Genomic DNA, 17,307 nt, shown 5'->3' with positions numbered 1-17,307 from the left:
CGTAATAATGAAAAAAAAAAAGAAAAAAGAAAAAAGAAAAAAAAAAAGGGGAGGAGTCGAGTGGGACCATTGTCCTACTTGTCGAAGCACTAGCTCCATATTTTCGGGATTAAGCTGTGGCTAGTTGCAAGACATCATACACTACAATACCCTGTGTGTTGGCATATGATTATGTGCCTATGTAAATTCTAAGGTACTTAACCAATGTTTGTGTATGGTATATTCCAGGTGCAAGGACACGATGGTACGTACTAGATCCGATAGCAATGCACGAGGTACTTCACGTGGTCCTCGTCTGGTCGGTCGACCACCAAATCCTAGAAGGTCCCGCTCTGTGGGGCAAACCCCACTCCCACAACCTCAAGAAACCTTTGATCAGGGTGTGGCACAAAGGGACCCACCTGTGACTACACTTCCGAATCCTCCACCAGTCATCACTCTGGGTGCCTTCCAGCAACAAATGCTTTAGCAGCAGCAGGCATTTATGGCTGCTATACAGCAACAGTTAGACCTTCCTCAATCCGGTCAACATCCCCGGATAATTACTCCACAAGACCCACCTGTAGGGTCTGGTATGGGGCCACAAGCTGGAGGTACACCTCCAATTCAGCCACTCAACACTCCTCCGTATATGGTGCCCCCTCCGTACCCTTACTATACGGCATATGCACCCAATTACCCGCCGACGAATAATACGTCAAGGGTAGTGGAATCTTTCAAGAGGAATTTGCCACCTGTATTCTCTAAGGTGGGAAGTGATCCTCTAGAGCCAGACCAGTGGATCCAAGAGCTGGAAAAGATATATGAGGTAATTGAGTGCATTGAGGCACAGAAGCTTATTTGTGCAGGGCTGCAACTCAAGAATGAAGCCAACTCTTGGTGGCAAGCCTCTAAGCCTATATTGTTGGCCGCACATCCGGAACCCACATGGGAGCAGTTCAAGGAGTTGTTTTTGGCCAACCATTACCCTCGTAGCTTCAGAGACCATAAAGAGACGGAATTCATGGCCTTAACTCAAGGGAATAAGACTATCCTTGAGTATCAGCAGCAGTTTGAAAGCTTGTTCCATTTTGCCCCTAGGCATATGAGGTCAGCTGAAGAAAAGGCGGCAAGATTTCTGAAGGGATTAAAGGCATCTATTAGGTCAATGCTCAAGGTCTTAGATTTGACAGATTATGGCCAGATTCTGCAAAAGGCTAAAACCATGGAAGATAAGCACAAGGGAAAACAGTCCCTCACACTTGGATTGTGGAAGAGGACTGATCCATTTCCGGACATGGACAACTCATCCAGGGTGTACCGTGGGTCGTATAGTTCTGGGCCTACATACAGACAACCCTATAGGCCATCTGGCTACCTTCCTCGACCAGCTGGTGGTCCGGGCTCTACATCTTTTTGCCCAAACACTAGTACGGTGCCTACAGTCACAAGGCCACCCCGTCCCCCATCCGCATTAGGTCAAGTGCAGAGGGGCCTTGCCCCAGTTTCGGCGTCACAGGTCCGTTGCTACAATTGCCACAGTTTTGGGCATTTTGCTAAAGATTGTCGAGTTAGACCAGCTTTACCTTCCAGTCAGCCCTCTGCGTACAGACCTCCCTTAACTCGGGGGAATCAACTGCAAGGAAGAATGTATGCCTTATCAGCTAAGGAAGCTGAGGCCAGCACGGAAGTGGTAGCATGTACATTCTAATTTAAGATTTTCCTTATGTTAAATGTTGATAACCTGCTGTACTTATATGCATGTTGCACTAGGTGTTCTACCTATATGAGGTATATCAGCCTATGTCTTGTTTGATTCAGGAGCTACACACTCATTCATATCTAAGAGATTTGCTGAGAAACTTGGTATGTCACCCAGGACACTAGATCATGGGATGATTGTTAGTATGCCTACCGGTAAAGTTACACAGTTGAAGGAGGTGTATGGGCCGTGCCCAGTGGAAATCAGTGGGAAGAAATTGGATGCACAACTCATTAAATTCAACATGCAAAATTTTTACGTTATACTGGGCATGGATTGGTTGTCGGCCCATTGAGCTAATGTGGTGTGTGCCGAAAAATTAATTAGGGTGACAGATGATGAAGGAAAAGAATTGGTATACCAAGCAGATAAAATGAAACGGGCTAGAAAGGTCCTCGTCTCCGCTCTTCAAGCGGTCAAGATGTTGGAAAGTGGATGTCAGGGTTACTTAGCATCGGTACTTGATGTTGATGCAAAGGTTACACCTCTAGAAGAAGTAAAGGTGGTTAAAAAATTTCCCGACGTCTTTCCAGATAATCTGATGCATCTACCGCCTGATAGAGAGTTAGAATTTGCCATAGACTTGATTCCTGGAGCAGCTTCAGTGTCCAAAGCTCCATACAGGATGGCACCAGCCGAATTGAAGGAGTTACAGATGCAGTTGCAAGAATTATTGGAGAAGGGGTTTATTCGCCCAAGTGTTTCACCTTGGGGTGCCCCAGTTTTGTTTGTCAAAAAGAAGGATGGCAGCTTGCGTATGTGCATCGATTATCGGGAATTGAATAAGCTAACCATTAAGAACCGGTATCCATTGTCACGCATTGATGATTTGTTTGACCAATTACAAGGTGCAAAGGTATTTTCAAAGATAGACCTTAGATCAGGCTATTATTAGCTCAAGATAAAGAGCGGCGACATACCCAAGACAGCGTTCAGGACTCGGTATGGTCACTATGAGTTCCTAGTGTTATCTTTTGGGTTAACCAATGCACCGGCAGCATTCATGGATTTAATGAATTGAGTATTTCACGATGTCTTTGATAAATGGGTAATTATTTTTATTGATGACATCTTGATCTACTTTAAGACAGAAGAGGAGCACACCCAACACCTGAGGATGGTGTTACAGAGGCTGAGAGAACAACAATTGTTTGCCAAATACAGTAAATGTGAATTTTGGCTTGAGCAAGTTGGATTCCTGGTACACGTAGTGTCTGAGGCCGGAATCGAGGTGGATCCTGATAAGGTGAAAGCAGTAGTAGAGTGGAAAAGCCCTAAGAATGTTACTGAAATTAGAAGTTTCTTGGGTTTGGCTGGATACAACCGGCGCTTCATTGAAAATTTTGCTCGGATCTCAGCACCAATGACTAGGTTAACCAAAAAGGGTGTGAAATTTGAATGGGTAGAGGAATGTGAGAAGAGTTTTCAGGAATTGAAGAAAAGGTTGGTGTCGGCCCCTGTGTTGACCATCCCTGAAGGCACAGGTGGAATGATAGTCTACACTGACGTTTCTAAGGTTGGGTTGGGTTGTGTTCTCATGCAACGCGGTAAGGTGATAGCGTACGCATCTCGACAACTAAAGGAATATGAGAAGAACTACCCCACTCATGACTTGGAACTAGCCGCAGTCATTTTTGCCCTAAAGATTTACGACATTATTTGTATGGGGAGAAGTGCGAGATATACAGTGATCACAAAAGCCTTAAGTACTTTTTCACCCAAAAAGATTTGAACATGAGGCAGAGGAGATGGCTTGAGCTCATGAAGGATTATGACTGCGACATTCAGTATCATCCTGGCAAGGCTAATGTAGTGGCAGATGCGTTGAGTCGGAAGGCACAGACTGTGTCACTCTCATACTTAGCAGTCAGCCCACCACTCGTACAAGAGGCGATGCTAATGGATGAAACCCTCTTATATGAAGGAGCAACCTTAGAACTTGAACATCAACTAGAAAACCTTAAATGGTTGATTGTATCCCTAGCGGCTCTACAGGTGCATCCGTCTATTAGGCAAGAGGTGATAATGAAACAACCTTTGGATCCTGAATTGCAGCGGATCAAAGTTAAGGTTCAAGATCAAACAATGAACGACCCTGATTTCATTTTAGCCAGTGATGGGGCATTATTGTTTCGAGGTAGGTTGTGCGTGCCCGATGATTTGGAGATACAAGGCAAGATAGTGCGGGAAGCACATAGCTCCGAGTACTCACTCCACCGAGGAAGTACAAAGATGTATAAAGACCTTAAACAAAATTACTGGTGGCCAAGCATGAGAATCACAATAGCCCTATATGTGGCGACTTGTCTTACATGCCAAAAAGTAAAAGCTGAGAGGCATCGACCTTATGGTATTCTTCAGCCACTCCCAGTACTAGATTGGAAGTGGGATAGGATTACAATGGACTTTGTCACCGGACTACCATGCACACCTAAGGGGATGGATGCGATATGGGTGATAGTTGATCGGCTTACTAAGATTGCTCATTTCATTCCCATCAAGACCAAGTTCTTTATGGCCAAGTTAGCACAACTTTATATGGATAACATAGTGTGCTTACATGGAGTGCCAGTGAGCATTGTGTTAGATAGGGACCCAAGGTTCACTTCCAGATTTTGGAAAAGTTTCCAGCGTGCTTTGGGATCACAATTGAATTTGAGTACTGCTTTCCACCCACAGACTGATGGTCAGTCGGAGCGAACCATACAGATATTAGAAGACATGCTCAGGGCATGTGCAATGGAAATGTGTGGTAGTTGGGAAGAATATATACTCTTTATGGAGTTTGCCTATAACAACAGTTACCAAGCTACAATTGGGATGGCTCCATATGAGGCATTATATGGTAGGAAGTGTAGAACTCCTCTGTATTGGAATGAGGTAGGCGAACGCCGAATGTTAGGACCTGAAATGATACAGATGACTTGTGACAAGGTCGATGTTATTCGAGAAAGGATTAAGGCAGCTCAGTCACGTCAAAAGAGCCACCCAGACAACCGTAGGAAAGACATCGAGTTTCAAGTAGGAGAAAAGGTGTTTCTCAAGATTTCCCCTACTAAAGGGTTGCAAAGATTCCATAGAAAGGGTAAGTTGAGCCCGAGATACATTGGCCCATTTGAGATCTTAGCTCGGGTTGGCTCAGTAGCCTACATGCTTGCTCTGCTACCTTCTCTCGGGAATGTTCATAACGTATTTCATGTATCCATGCTGAAGTGATACGTTCATGATCCATTGCATGTATTACCCGTGGAACCAGAATATCTAGAAGCTGATATGACCTATACAGAGCAGTCAGCTGAAATCTTGGACAGAAAAGTGAACTCTTCTCAACCTCTCCATTTCCTTCGTGAAGGTACGATGGGCAAATCATTCACTTGAAGAAGCATCTTGGGAGAAAGAGGATGAAATCCAAGCCAAGTATCCTCATCTTTTCGAGCAACCAGGTACGCCAATTTCGAGGACGAAATTTTCAAAAAGGGGGGGTAAATGTGATACCCTACTTTTTAAAACCGGTCTAATTACACGGTTGACCCGGTTTAACTATGCAGGACCCGAACCAGAGTGGGTTAAGGCGGGTTCCTTATCGACCATGATGGCAAGGGTGACTTTGAACGCAGGTTGGCCAGACAAGTCCAAGTCAGTGCCAGAGGAGACGGGTGTACCCAAGCCGTGCACATGCACGTATCATAAGGCCATGTACGGGTAATGCTGGTATTTTTGAAGTGAAGACGTATCTTCAGCACCATTTTCAGACTAAGGATCTTAGTCATCTCCATTATTTTCTCGGGATTGAGGTGATCCGCTGCAAGAAATGGATCAGTCTATCTCAAAGAAAGTATGTTGTGGATCTTCTATCTAATACTGGGATGCTTACATTCAGACCTGTTGATATTCCTATGGACCCTCACCACAAGTTTGGTGTTGATGATGGTGAACTGTTTCAGGATGTACATCAGTACAGGAGTTTGATTGGCAAGCTAATTTACCTGACTGTGACTTGTCCTGACATTTCTTATGCTGTTGGAGTTCTTAGTCAATTCATGTAGTCTCCTCAGAAAGCACATTGGGATGCTGCTATCAGTGTTCTTCGTTACCTGAAAGGTGCTCCTGGAAAAGGGTTGATTTATTGTCCTAATCGGCATATGGATCTAGTTGGCTACTTTGATGCTGATTGGGCTGGTTCTCCTAGTGATTGGAGATCTACCACTGGATACTGTACCTTTGTTGGAGCTAATCTTATTACGTGGCGTAGCAAGAAGCAAACTACTATTGCTAGGTCCAGTGCGGAGGCAGAGTACAGAGCTATGGCTCATACCACTGCTGAGTTGATGTGGCTGTGGTCGTTACTCTTGGAGTTGGGATTTCCAATGACCAAGCCAATGAAGATGTATTATGACAACCAAGCTGCTGTTTACATTGCTAGTAACCTGGTCTTCCATGAGAGGACCAAACACATAGACGTGGACTGTCATTTTGTTCGTGATGCTGTTCTGAAGAAGCTGATTGAGACTCCGTTTGTTCCTTCAACGGATCAGTTAGCTGACATGTTTACTAAGTCTTTGTTTACTCCTAGCTTTCGCAATGGTTGTACCAAGCTGAGCATGGGTGATGTATATGCTTCAGCTTGAGGGGGAGTGTTAAGAAGAGCTAATCCCGATATCCGGATTAGCGCCGTTCGCTGGACCTGATAGGGGCAATTCTGTCCTATCGGGTCCTTATATGGTGTTAGGGTTTATTTCTTTTGTATTGGGGGCAATCTTGTACTTGTTCACTTATCATTACACTTATATATTCTAAGAAACCCTGCGATCAGCCTCATTCTGGACTGATCGCAGGCTGCTCTTTGCGGTTTCTCCTCTCTCTCCTCTTTCTCTTTTCTTTCTCTCTTTTTCTGGTGTTATTGATTTGGTTGCAGGAATCTGGGATTGTAATAGTTAAGAAGTGTCATATAAATAAGCTATGTGTAGCAAAGATGATGATGTTAATTACCTTTCTTTTCCCCCTTCTCTTCCTCTATGGATGAAGTAGAGGTGCGTCTGGAGTGTTATGTGACTGACCTATTCCTTTAAAGCTTAAAGAAAATTCTATAGGACTGTCGTTCGACCGGCTATGATGTACGGTGCAGAATGTTAGGCAGATAAGAAGTGTCATATAGATAAGCTATGTGTAGCAAAGATGATGTTAAGATGGATGTGCGGCATAACTAGGAAGGATAAAGTAAAGATTAACCATATCAAAGCTGATTTGGGAGTTGTCTTGATTCATGATAAGCTCCGAGAAAGCCGTTTGAGGTGGCATGGCCATGTTCAATGGAGGCTTGGGATCCATCAGTAAGGAGGAGTGATCTGATTCAGATTGAAGAATCTATATGAGCTAGGGGCAGGCCTGAAATGATCATAGGAGAAGTAGTGAGGATTGAGGGAAGACATGCATAGTGTAGGTCTTGTCCCACGTATGTCATTGAATACAGCTGATTAGAGGGCAAAGATCCATGAAGCCGACCCCATTTAGGTGGGATTTGTCTGAGTTGTTGTTTTGTTCCCTTTTTATTTACTGTTACTATTCTTTTTTGTCTTTGCACGGATCCATGTAGACGACCCCATTTATTTTGGCAAGGCTGAGTTATTGTTGTACCCAATGCATGAGACTCCTGCTACTGCGTACCCAGTTTCTATAAAGCTTTACTCGTTTCTATTTTTAAGTAGTTACTATATCAAAGAATTCAAAGTTGTAAGGGGGCATGTGTAGTTAATCAGAAAGAAGGGGTTACTACGACCACAATTGGACAGAAAGCTATGATTGCTTTTGCATGAGTGTGCTTGTGAGAGTCAGCTTGGGTGAGATGCCCTGGTAGAGAGAGGTGGGAGACCTTTTCTACGGTAGGTGAGATGCCTACATATCCTTCTACTTCTTTTTTTTTTCTTTCATTATTTCTTTCAATTTATAGCAAGTTCCAGCAGCCCGTGACCCCAGCCTTCCTAACCATGCATTGGGCTTATATTTTGACAAAAATTTTCCCCTTCAAGGAGACTCCTCTCGTTGTAAGTGTGAAGTCCGTCTGAGTGGTGGATCTCTAGGCTCTTGCATTTTATAAACTTTCTATTTGTGATCTTTCCTAGTTACTAAATTCCTGTCCATACCAGTTTATGCACATCCAACCATCGGATCATTCTGAGCACAGGTTCTGCAGGTTACATACAATACTCGACCAGCTTTCCTACCACATCAGATTGTTGGTCGTTGGATATCAAGTAGTTCAGTTTTCCTCATTTCTGTTCTGTTTTCTAAATTCTTAATCCATTGCTACCTTGTCCTGGGGTTAGTTCTATGAATCTGTCCTACTAGGTTTGTGGCATCCATCAAGTAGTCATAAGTTCAAACATTTTAATGTTATTATATATTTTTTTGTCCAGTTTGTTGATGGTATATGTTATATTTACTGTATTTGTGGTTTGAACATATTGGATATTTAGTATATTAGTACATTTAACTTGTTTAGGGTCTAACCATAAAGGGCTGGTTTTGTAGAAGTTAATATATTCCATTTTTTCCATTCTACTTTAATAAAAAGAGTTGAGTTCATGAACTTGGTTAGTCTGAAATTTGTTTAAAATAGTTCTGAGAAACCAGTTGAGCAGAATTTCAGTAATCTCCTTGTATTGGCCACAGATTTTTATACTATAAGAAAGGATGTGGAAACAACAATTGAACGTGTTGAAGAGATTAGGGCATCTGCAGGTCTGCGACAGTTAGAGGAAGATCTCACAGTTTTAGAGGAAAAGGCTGCAGATAGCTCTTTGTGGGGTGATCGAGCTAAAGCACAGGAAACACTTATTCTCTTGGCAGAAGTCAAAGATAAAATTAAACTTCTGACTGATTTCAAAACACAGGTTTGTCTGTTTCCCTACTTTCCCATTGAATCTTTCTTATGACTGGTTGTAACTTTAAAAGTTAATAATATTACTTTCCCATTGAATCTTTCTTATAACTGGTTTTAACTTTTAGTTAATAATATTAGAATCCTTATTTTAAAATGCAATATCAATAGGATCCTGATTGTGTTATTCCTCAAATCATCTTATAAATCAGTACCTCAAACACTAGTAACTATGGAAGGGAAACGCTAAACCACAGTTATTACCACCGTCGTGCGTTGCAGAAGCTGGGGGATTCTGAGTTCACATGGACAACTATACAAGCTTCCCATGGTGGTTAGTGGGCGGAGGAATTGCCTCAGAGCTCCATTGCTTTCAATTCAAGTTTTGGGGTGGATAAGCTCTTAACTGCTGAGCATTTACAGGATCAAGGGTTTAAGTTTGCTAATGGATTTTTTTTTACATGAATTTTGACATCATAATCTCTCGGTGTTAGGATTTGGAAAATGAAGTTAGGGGGAAGTTCTAAGAAACATTTCTTGGATTCCCCCCTTTTTACAGCTGGGTGGAGTTCAATAAAGATTTTTTTTTGTCACTCCTGTAGTGATCTAGCTGTCAAATCATACTGATTATACTTATGACTATGTTGTGGCCTTGCAAATATAGGTGGATGCAGTGAAAGCAGGTGACCCAGAGTTGGTTGAGAGAATGGATTGGCTTGTCAGATATGACAAAGGCCCTCTTTATCTATAATATATGAGTGTAGTATAAAGGGAGATACATACGGAGAGTAGTACAAGGGTTGGTAGTACATGTACACACGTATAAGAATATAGAGATTGAAAGAGAACAAGCGAATAAGCAAGTGGAAGGTTGGAGAAGAGGAAGAAGAGGAGAGGAAAAAACAATAGTAGAATGTTATGTGTAGAGAATGATGTCTACCACACCTATATTGCTTCACCAATAAAATGTAAGGAATTACATTTAACTCCCTAGAGAGGTAGAAGGTAAAAAAGAGAAAATACAATATAAGACAACAAGATAATAACCTAGTTCTTAAAGTACCCTTATTAACACTCCCCCTCAAGCTAGAGAATAGATGTCATACATACCTAGCTTGCATAAAAGGGTACGCTTTGGTGCAGATGTCTGCCAATTGATCACCTATCTTCATGAAAGGGGGGCAAAAGTAGCTAGAGTCTATCTTCTCCTTGACAAGTGCCGATCCACTTCAATGTGCTTTGTTCTTTCATGTTGCATCGGATTGTGAGCAATGCTTATAGTTGCTTTGTTATCACACTAGAGCCGCACAAGTCCTTTAATGTCAAACCTCAACTCTCGGACCAATCGTCTCAACCATAAGAGTTCACACACTCCATAAGCCATTGCCCTAAATTCTGCCTCTGCACTTCATTTATCCACAACATGCTGTTTTTTTACTCCTCTTTATGACGAAATTACCACCCACAAATGTGCAATAGCCCGATGTAGACCGTTTGTCTGAGATGGATTTGGCCCAATCGGCATCTGTGTAACCTTCTATCCTCAAGCATTTGTAATAAGGCTATTCACCGAAACAGCCCCAAATAATTCATGAACTCCAAACTAAACTCAGAAATCAAGTTCAGATCTCACCAACAGTTGTAACATTTCAAATCTGGAAAATAGGGCTGAATAGAGAGAAATTCTACTCACAAACCAAGGTTCTGATGAACCAAACAACCTGGTCGATTGTAGGTTGTGATGGCCTCAATTAGTTCTGCAAATATGGGTGGCAGCAAGTATTTATATAGGCAGCAACAGATATGAAACACCCTTGCCTGAAATTAAGGTTTTGAAGGATCAAATGGGAGAAAAATTACAGCAGCCAAACCAGGCCACAGATGGCCCTGATTTTTGGATCGAAGAGGGAAGGACCTTCTTTTGGTCCTTAATAAACCCTCAGAAGGGTTCCTGAATCAGATTTCAGGTTAGGCCATTAGGGAGATCTGGCCAAATCGATCCAGGCCAAAACCTTGACTCTGCTCTGTATCGATTTGGGTGATCTTGCTGATCTTCAAACTCAAATGCTATAGGTCTTCGAGGCTTCAATTGGTTTTCAAATAATCACTCGAACACACTCACAATTGGCAAACAAGACAAGAAAGAAAGGGGGAAAATACCACCGGGTTTTGGCTCGTGGCAGCTCATTGTAAAAGGGGGAGGGATGACCCCACTTGCTCGTGCATATCATGGTAGTCCAATTCGAGGGGATTCAGACTTTCCGATCCCAGACGGTAAGTGATCGGGCACCCCACACCCAAATCCCGGCACATACCAAAATTGCCGGAGAACCATGCACACAGCCCAGGGCAACCACCCGTGCAAGAACCACTTGAGGACAACAGGCAGTCAAGGCACAACACTGCCTTGACCATCGGAAACAACTTGGGCCTGGATCCGGTGAGGTGAATCCGGTGGCCTAACAGGTTGCTGGTTGGGTTCCGATGCCTGTGGACCCCACCACCTGGATCGTGAACAACCCTGGAAGACCCCGTGCACTCTCCCACATCTTCCTCATGACTTGTACTCCATATGGGTCTAAGGAGGTGGGCCCATATGTCTCGAATCGTGGAATAACCCAATTTGATCAGATATGGGCCAACCAAACCGGCCCTAAGTATCTGACTTAGTATAAATAGGAGAGGTGAGTTTCTCACCTCACTTATACAAAACGTGGGAGAGGGAAAGAAGAGAAAAGGGAAGAGAAGGAAGGAGAAGAGGAAGGAGGAGGATATTAGAACTCCCTTAGTCCTCGGCTCCACCACTCCATGTCGGAATCCTACCGGAGGTAAGTGTTACATCTCCTACGACACTCTCTCTCTTCATTTTGACCTAGGATAGTGGAGCAAGAGGTCGACCTTGGGAATGATCATTTCACCTCACCGGTGTGTTTGATGAGCTTAAACCAAGCCGGGTGAGCTCCGGCAACACTTGTGACCAAATAACCATCTAGGGTTTCGATCTTTCGATCGTAGTATCTCCCAAATGGCCAGATGGAATCGGGATTTCTTTAGCTTAAAATGAAGGTAGGAACACTCTACAAACTCCACGGAAAAAATCCCGGCAATCGGGCCCGAGATGAAAAGCCCTAAATCTGCGGGCATACTTCTGTGTGTCCACTGGAAACAGCCACTGGAAACACCTGGGCTTGAATCTGGTGCCTTGTTTCCGGTGGACAGACAGCTCTTACGAGCTCTCTACCAGTGCCAATTCCTCTGTTTCTGGTGACGTGAATCCGGTGACCTCCTAGAACTGTCAAAACTTGACAGTACTTATACCCTTTAGGGGTAGGCCCTATGGGTCCCCTCTGATGTTCCTGACACACATTGACGTTCGGTTACCTTGTGCTTAGGACAGAGATGCACACTTACCTCAAGGATAGAAGAGAGTTGGACACCCAATTGACACACTTGGAACCCTATCTGACAGATCACAATCGAGGTGAGGGATGGTTGACTTTTGTTTCCAGAGTGTTTCATACTTTTAGAATTGTTCACATGTGTTAGCATTATTAATGTTGTTTAAATTGCCACATATACATGAGATTTACATAACATGTTATATTATGTTGAAATGTGTTATGTTATAGAATTGGAATATAGATATGTGATGTATGTTGTGGGATCCGGTGTCGCTGAGGTGGTTCCGGTACTGTGATCGTGGTATGGATGTTGCATTCATGCATTGATTATGTGCATTAGATTAGATGTAGTCACAGATTACACTTTGTAGCCGATGGTGATTCCAGTATTGTGTACTTCAGGATTGCATTTGGAAATGGATATGCTTCGTGGCCGATGGTAATTCCAGTGTTGCGTAGTCCATACTCAACTGCTTTGTATGCTAGATTAGGTATATAGTCGTGGGTTACATTTTGTGGCCGATGGAAAATCCGGTATCGTGTACCCTGGGACTATACTTGGAAATGGACACGCTTCGTGGCCGATGGTGATTTCAGTGTCGCGTGGTTCATACTAACTGTATCATTATGCAAGGTATGTAGAATATTTGTGGTTAGGTGACATTCCCTATGCTACGTCCCCTTGCCAACAGAGGGTAAGGTGTTGGATAACCCGATAGTGGCATGTTCGATGAACCTTTCTGGAATGCCACACCCGTGGTACAATGTGATTGTTGTCGGAGGCGGGAATTAGTCCAGTGTGGCCGATGGTAATTCCGGTGCCGTGGCTGCCAGGAGGGGGTTATCAGGGATTTGCTGGGTGACTGACGGTCGCATTTTGGGACCGGCAGGCTCCTAATCACAACTAGGGTTTGTATCGCTGGGTGACTGATGTGCTAGTCCTGGGCCCAGGGATACAGCCTAATGTGTCATAGTAGCATTTACCAGACTTAGTTGTATTGTTAGGTGGTTTAAATAAATAAATGGATTGCATTATTCGCATAATGGACTGTGTTTATTTCTGTACTCATGGTATCATGATTTATTTTATGTATGTGGATGGTTGTGCTTGATTGTGCATGAACCCCACCCCTCACTGAGTTAGTTGGAGCTCCCCCTCCTGGACATTGCTTTTTAGATGATGATGCAGGTACCGTAGTACCGATGGGATGTGACTCTACCTCCGCACCCGAGTACGGAGTGACCGACTGGTGAATGCAAAAAGCGGAACAGCATGACCAGGACTGTGCATGCCACACTTGTGCTTATGTGGCACCTTGAGTGGTTGGGTGTTATTTTGTGTTATTGTGATACCGAATTGTGAATGGTATTCTTTTTGGGCTTATTATTTATAAGCCGTGGATATTTGTAAATGAATAACTTGGTTATGATTATACAGTATTATTTAGATGATTCTCCACTTTAAGTATGATTCCGTTATAATATACTTTGATTTTATTATAACTTATTTGGTTCGGTGTGTAAGATTGTGAATGTTAAGGTCCTGCTATCAGAGATCCTGGTAGGTTGGTAAGATGGGTAAGCGTCTTACTCACACCACTGGTATTCCTAATGGTAAGTTGAATTATTGGAAGTGGGGTGTGACAGCTTGGTATCAGGGTGTGATGCTCTGCCTTAACTCACAATCTTACTCGAACATTGATTTGGGGATTAGGATAAAAAATATAAAAATCTTAAAGACAACAATTAATAGAAATACACAAGTGACAAGTTTATGTGTTAATGCTGTTTCATTGAATAAGGAATTTGAATACATAAGCTTACACCAATTTTCTTAAAATAAATGACTGAAAGCAGGAAATCCTAACTAGCCTAACTTCAAGGAATTCAAATAACATAAGCGAATGACAAAAAATAAAATGCAACTAACATCTAGAATTAGAAAATAAAGCCGGCTGTGCCGGAAAATAGAAATTGTATAAATCCTAAAACTACTAAGGCGCTCATGTGCTACTACTCTTGAGGGTTGTTGGGATCGTACTCCTAGTCCTGACCTTGGTTCTGAGTCTAACCCTGTGCTTTCGGTCCCGGCACCGGAATACCAAGGTGGAAGACCATTGCCTGCATCTGTGTCTCAAGGGAGGCCACACGATTGTCCAGAAGGCAGTAACTCCTGTCTACACTTTCCAGCCGAGTATCCATCCTTCTCAGTAGGTTAGTGGTGGTATCCAGGTGAGCCATCACGTTATGAAGTCCATAGGGCCTCGAATCTCTAGTGCCACGGGATGACGAGGCAACAGTAGTGCCCATAGCCTGTGGGTTAGGTGGTGGAACCACCCCGGTAGGAGGCACATGTGGAGGGGCAAGAGGGTCGGCACCTCCATGACCCCCTGGTCACAGTCATGATCATCGCCATCACCACCTCCCGGCTGACCCTCTACATCCATCAGTTGCTCTCCTTTAGCTTCATCCTCGGTTACCTCATCCATATTAAGTTTCATCTTTTTTAGATATTCTTGGTTGAAGTCCAGAACATCAACCCTCAGATTCTCCTCGTCATCCAGCTCCACCCTAAAATGCGTGAATACCTCGGTTAGGATCCGGCCATAGCAGAGGTTCTGGCCCTATGCGCCCCTGCCCCAGCCTTTGTCACCATGGTACACATCAATAGATAGGGAAGACGGACCGGAAGCCCTATGTAGACACAATACGTAACATAGGCTTGCAGGATAGACAACTCGTCAAAGTGTCCGTTGGTAGGAAGGATGTTCAGCTGAATGATCCGGCACACGACCTTTGGTATAGCCCGATAGTTAGCAGCTAGATGCGATCCAGAAGCCTCCCTTGTGAGCATGTTGTCCATCTCTGCCTGAACCATGAAGTTCTGGAACTCGTAAGATAGGGTTTTGCGAGGGTAGTAGGCCAGTTCCCCCACATTGGAGATCATTAGAATGTTAGCCAACTCTGCCATGCCAAAGGCGATATCGACCCCCTTCACCCTCGAGGTGATCCTCATCTCCTAAGAACCATAGTTCTGGTATCGCAGGTTATAATAGAAGAGCCTCACTAGCAGTGGGTAAAACTTCATGCTTGGCTTCAATATGCGGTACCACCCTATAGCAATGAAGCATTGACGGATGCGGAACCGTCGGAAGTCCCTTACATGCACATACTTGCCCGGATCAACATTCTGGTACTCAAAACTATCCCAGCGATCATGTTCCTCCATAGACTGGAACAACTGGTGGTTGCACTGCTCCGCCGCAGGAATAGCTGGTTGTGGTTGAGCGGCAGCATGACGGGGATGAACATGGCGACCAAACATAGTTGCAACAAAAGGTTCCTAGGGTTTTGGAAGAACAAAACCTAAATTAGAAGAGAATCCCTAAAATTAAAGAGAAAACCCCAGAACCTGGGTCAGAGAGGAAGAACTCACCTTCGACGTGTGTGCGGTGGCAATCAAGCACAAAATTGCGAGAAGAAGGTAGGGAATGGCTGGGGAGACCTTCCTTGGTCATTTCCTCACTTTCTCCAACAGGTAGGGTAGGGTTTTGTGAAGAAATCACTAAACCTGAGCCTATTTATTACGCCCAGAAGGCCACCGGAAACAGACCTAATGAATCCGGTGGGTATGGCCCTGTTTCTGGTGGACTAATTGGGTATAAAATTTTATTTTTATTTTTATTTGCTTCTTAATTGGGTTCCTCCTTCCTAATATGCATGTCCTTGAATTATGGTACCTTGTGGGCCCCTCCTTTGTATGTTCTAACCCTAATGCACTCCTTATGTATGCATATGGGACCCACTATGCATGTAAGTACGCATACCTTGTGGGCATGCTTGATTTCTTCAACGTATTTCAATTCACTTCAAGCTTTGATACTTTGTGAGGTCTTGATACTATGAAGTCTGATACCGTTTGATACCTTCTTCATTTGATGACTTCAATCTTCATTTCTTATTTTCATTCATCAATTTCGATCTTTAATATAAAGTCTCTACAAAACAATACTTAAAGGAAAATTGTGAAATGCATTTAAGTATGCCCCAACAATTTCTTGAGGTGTGGGTGGCTTAACATTTTTCTCACATGCCTGAATAACCTTAACCATCGCCTTCAATTATGGATCTTTAGCTTTGTGAGATGGAATCATAGAAATGTGGAACCACCTAGAGATTTCTTTCCCACTCTTTTTGCTCAATGTTTTAGATTGAAAGCTCTCTTCAATCCTTTGTTGGCCTTCCTCTTGCTCTTTATATAGTGCATGTCTCATATCTTTAATATCTGGGTTCTTTTTCCCCTTACCCTTCAGCTTTTTGAAAATTTGTCAAACGTGCCTTTCACACTGCCTGCAATAGGATCCAAGCCCTTGCCCTTATCTACACTTGGACGACTTGAGGAGCCAGAACCTTGCTCAACAATAACCCAACCACCGCATTCTGTTCTTACAGATTGACTTCCTCTTAACTGCTCTGCTATCCATTCTTTTTCTCTTGTTTCCTCCCTTGAGATATGCATCGCTTGTGCAAACTGTTGATCTTCATCCTCTACCTCTATATCGAATCCTTGTTAATCCTTACGATCCCTTAGATTTTTAACCAACCTATTCTCATCTTCAATAGCATGTTTCGTTTTATCTCTTCTTACCCTTAATTGCTTCTTCATTGCTTTTCCTATGTCAATGGGACACTTTGTACACTTGGCAACGTTAGAAAACCCTCATGCCAGATGTTGTTTATATTTGGTAATTCCACCTCCTAGGTGGATGGTCTCACAGTAGTTGCATTTTGTCCACAATCTATTACCGTTCAATTTCTCGGCTGAATCCCATCCAATATCCCTAGTCCGTCCTTTAGGAGCCATCTTCCTACAAAGAAACATAATGAAACCCTCATTAAAAAAAAATGTGCATATAAGTTCAAATCATGACCATTGATTTAGTAAATAATAGCCTTTTTTTAAAACTTGAATGAACTGAATTAAAAAAAAAAAAAGAAAAAGAATTTTTAGTATTTTTCCTAATTTAAAGAAGCTTGAAACTCTCACTTTTTTTCTTAAAAAAGTGTGTATCTAAGTTCCAATCATGGTCATTGATTTAATAAATTATAAATTTTTTTTTTTTTTTAAACTAAAATGAATTGAATTTTCAAAAAAAAAAAAAAAAGGGAGTATTTTTCTTAATCTTTAATTAATTTTTGAAATTATAAAAATAAATTACAAACATTTTAGAAAAATCAAAATTTTTTTATGAAACTTCTGGATTGATTGTTTATGTGCAACATATAAA

At 42.7% G+C, this 17,307-nt stretch overlaps 1 protein-coding gene across 1 annotated transcript in view; it reads left to right on the top strand.

The window, feature by feature from the left end:
• Nucleotides 1-17,307, top strand: part of LOC122090998 (peptide chain release factor PrfB1, chloroplastic) — a 121,236-nt gene that overhangs the window by 25,095 nt on the left and 78,834 nt on the right. The window contains exon 3 of the mRNA XM_042660794.1: nt 8,411-8,631. Within this exon, the coding sequence (XP_042516728.1) occupies nt 8,411-8,631 (221 nt within the window). The remainder of the gene's footprint in view (nt 1-8,410; nt 8,632-17,307) is intronic.

This window comes from Macadamia integrifolia, chromosome 2, assembly GCF_013358625.1.
Source record: "Macadamia integrifolia cultivar HAES 741 chromosome 2, SCU_Mint_v3, whole genome shotgun sequence".
Classification (NCBI taxonomy): Eukaryota; Viridiplantae; Streptophyta; class Magnoliopsida; order Proteales; family Proteaceae; genus Macadamia; species Macadamia integrifolia.
Note: the sequence above shows the minus strand (reverse complement) of the source record. Positions and strands in the feature narration are given on the sequence as shown.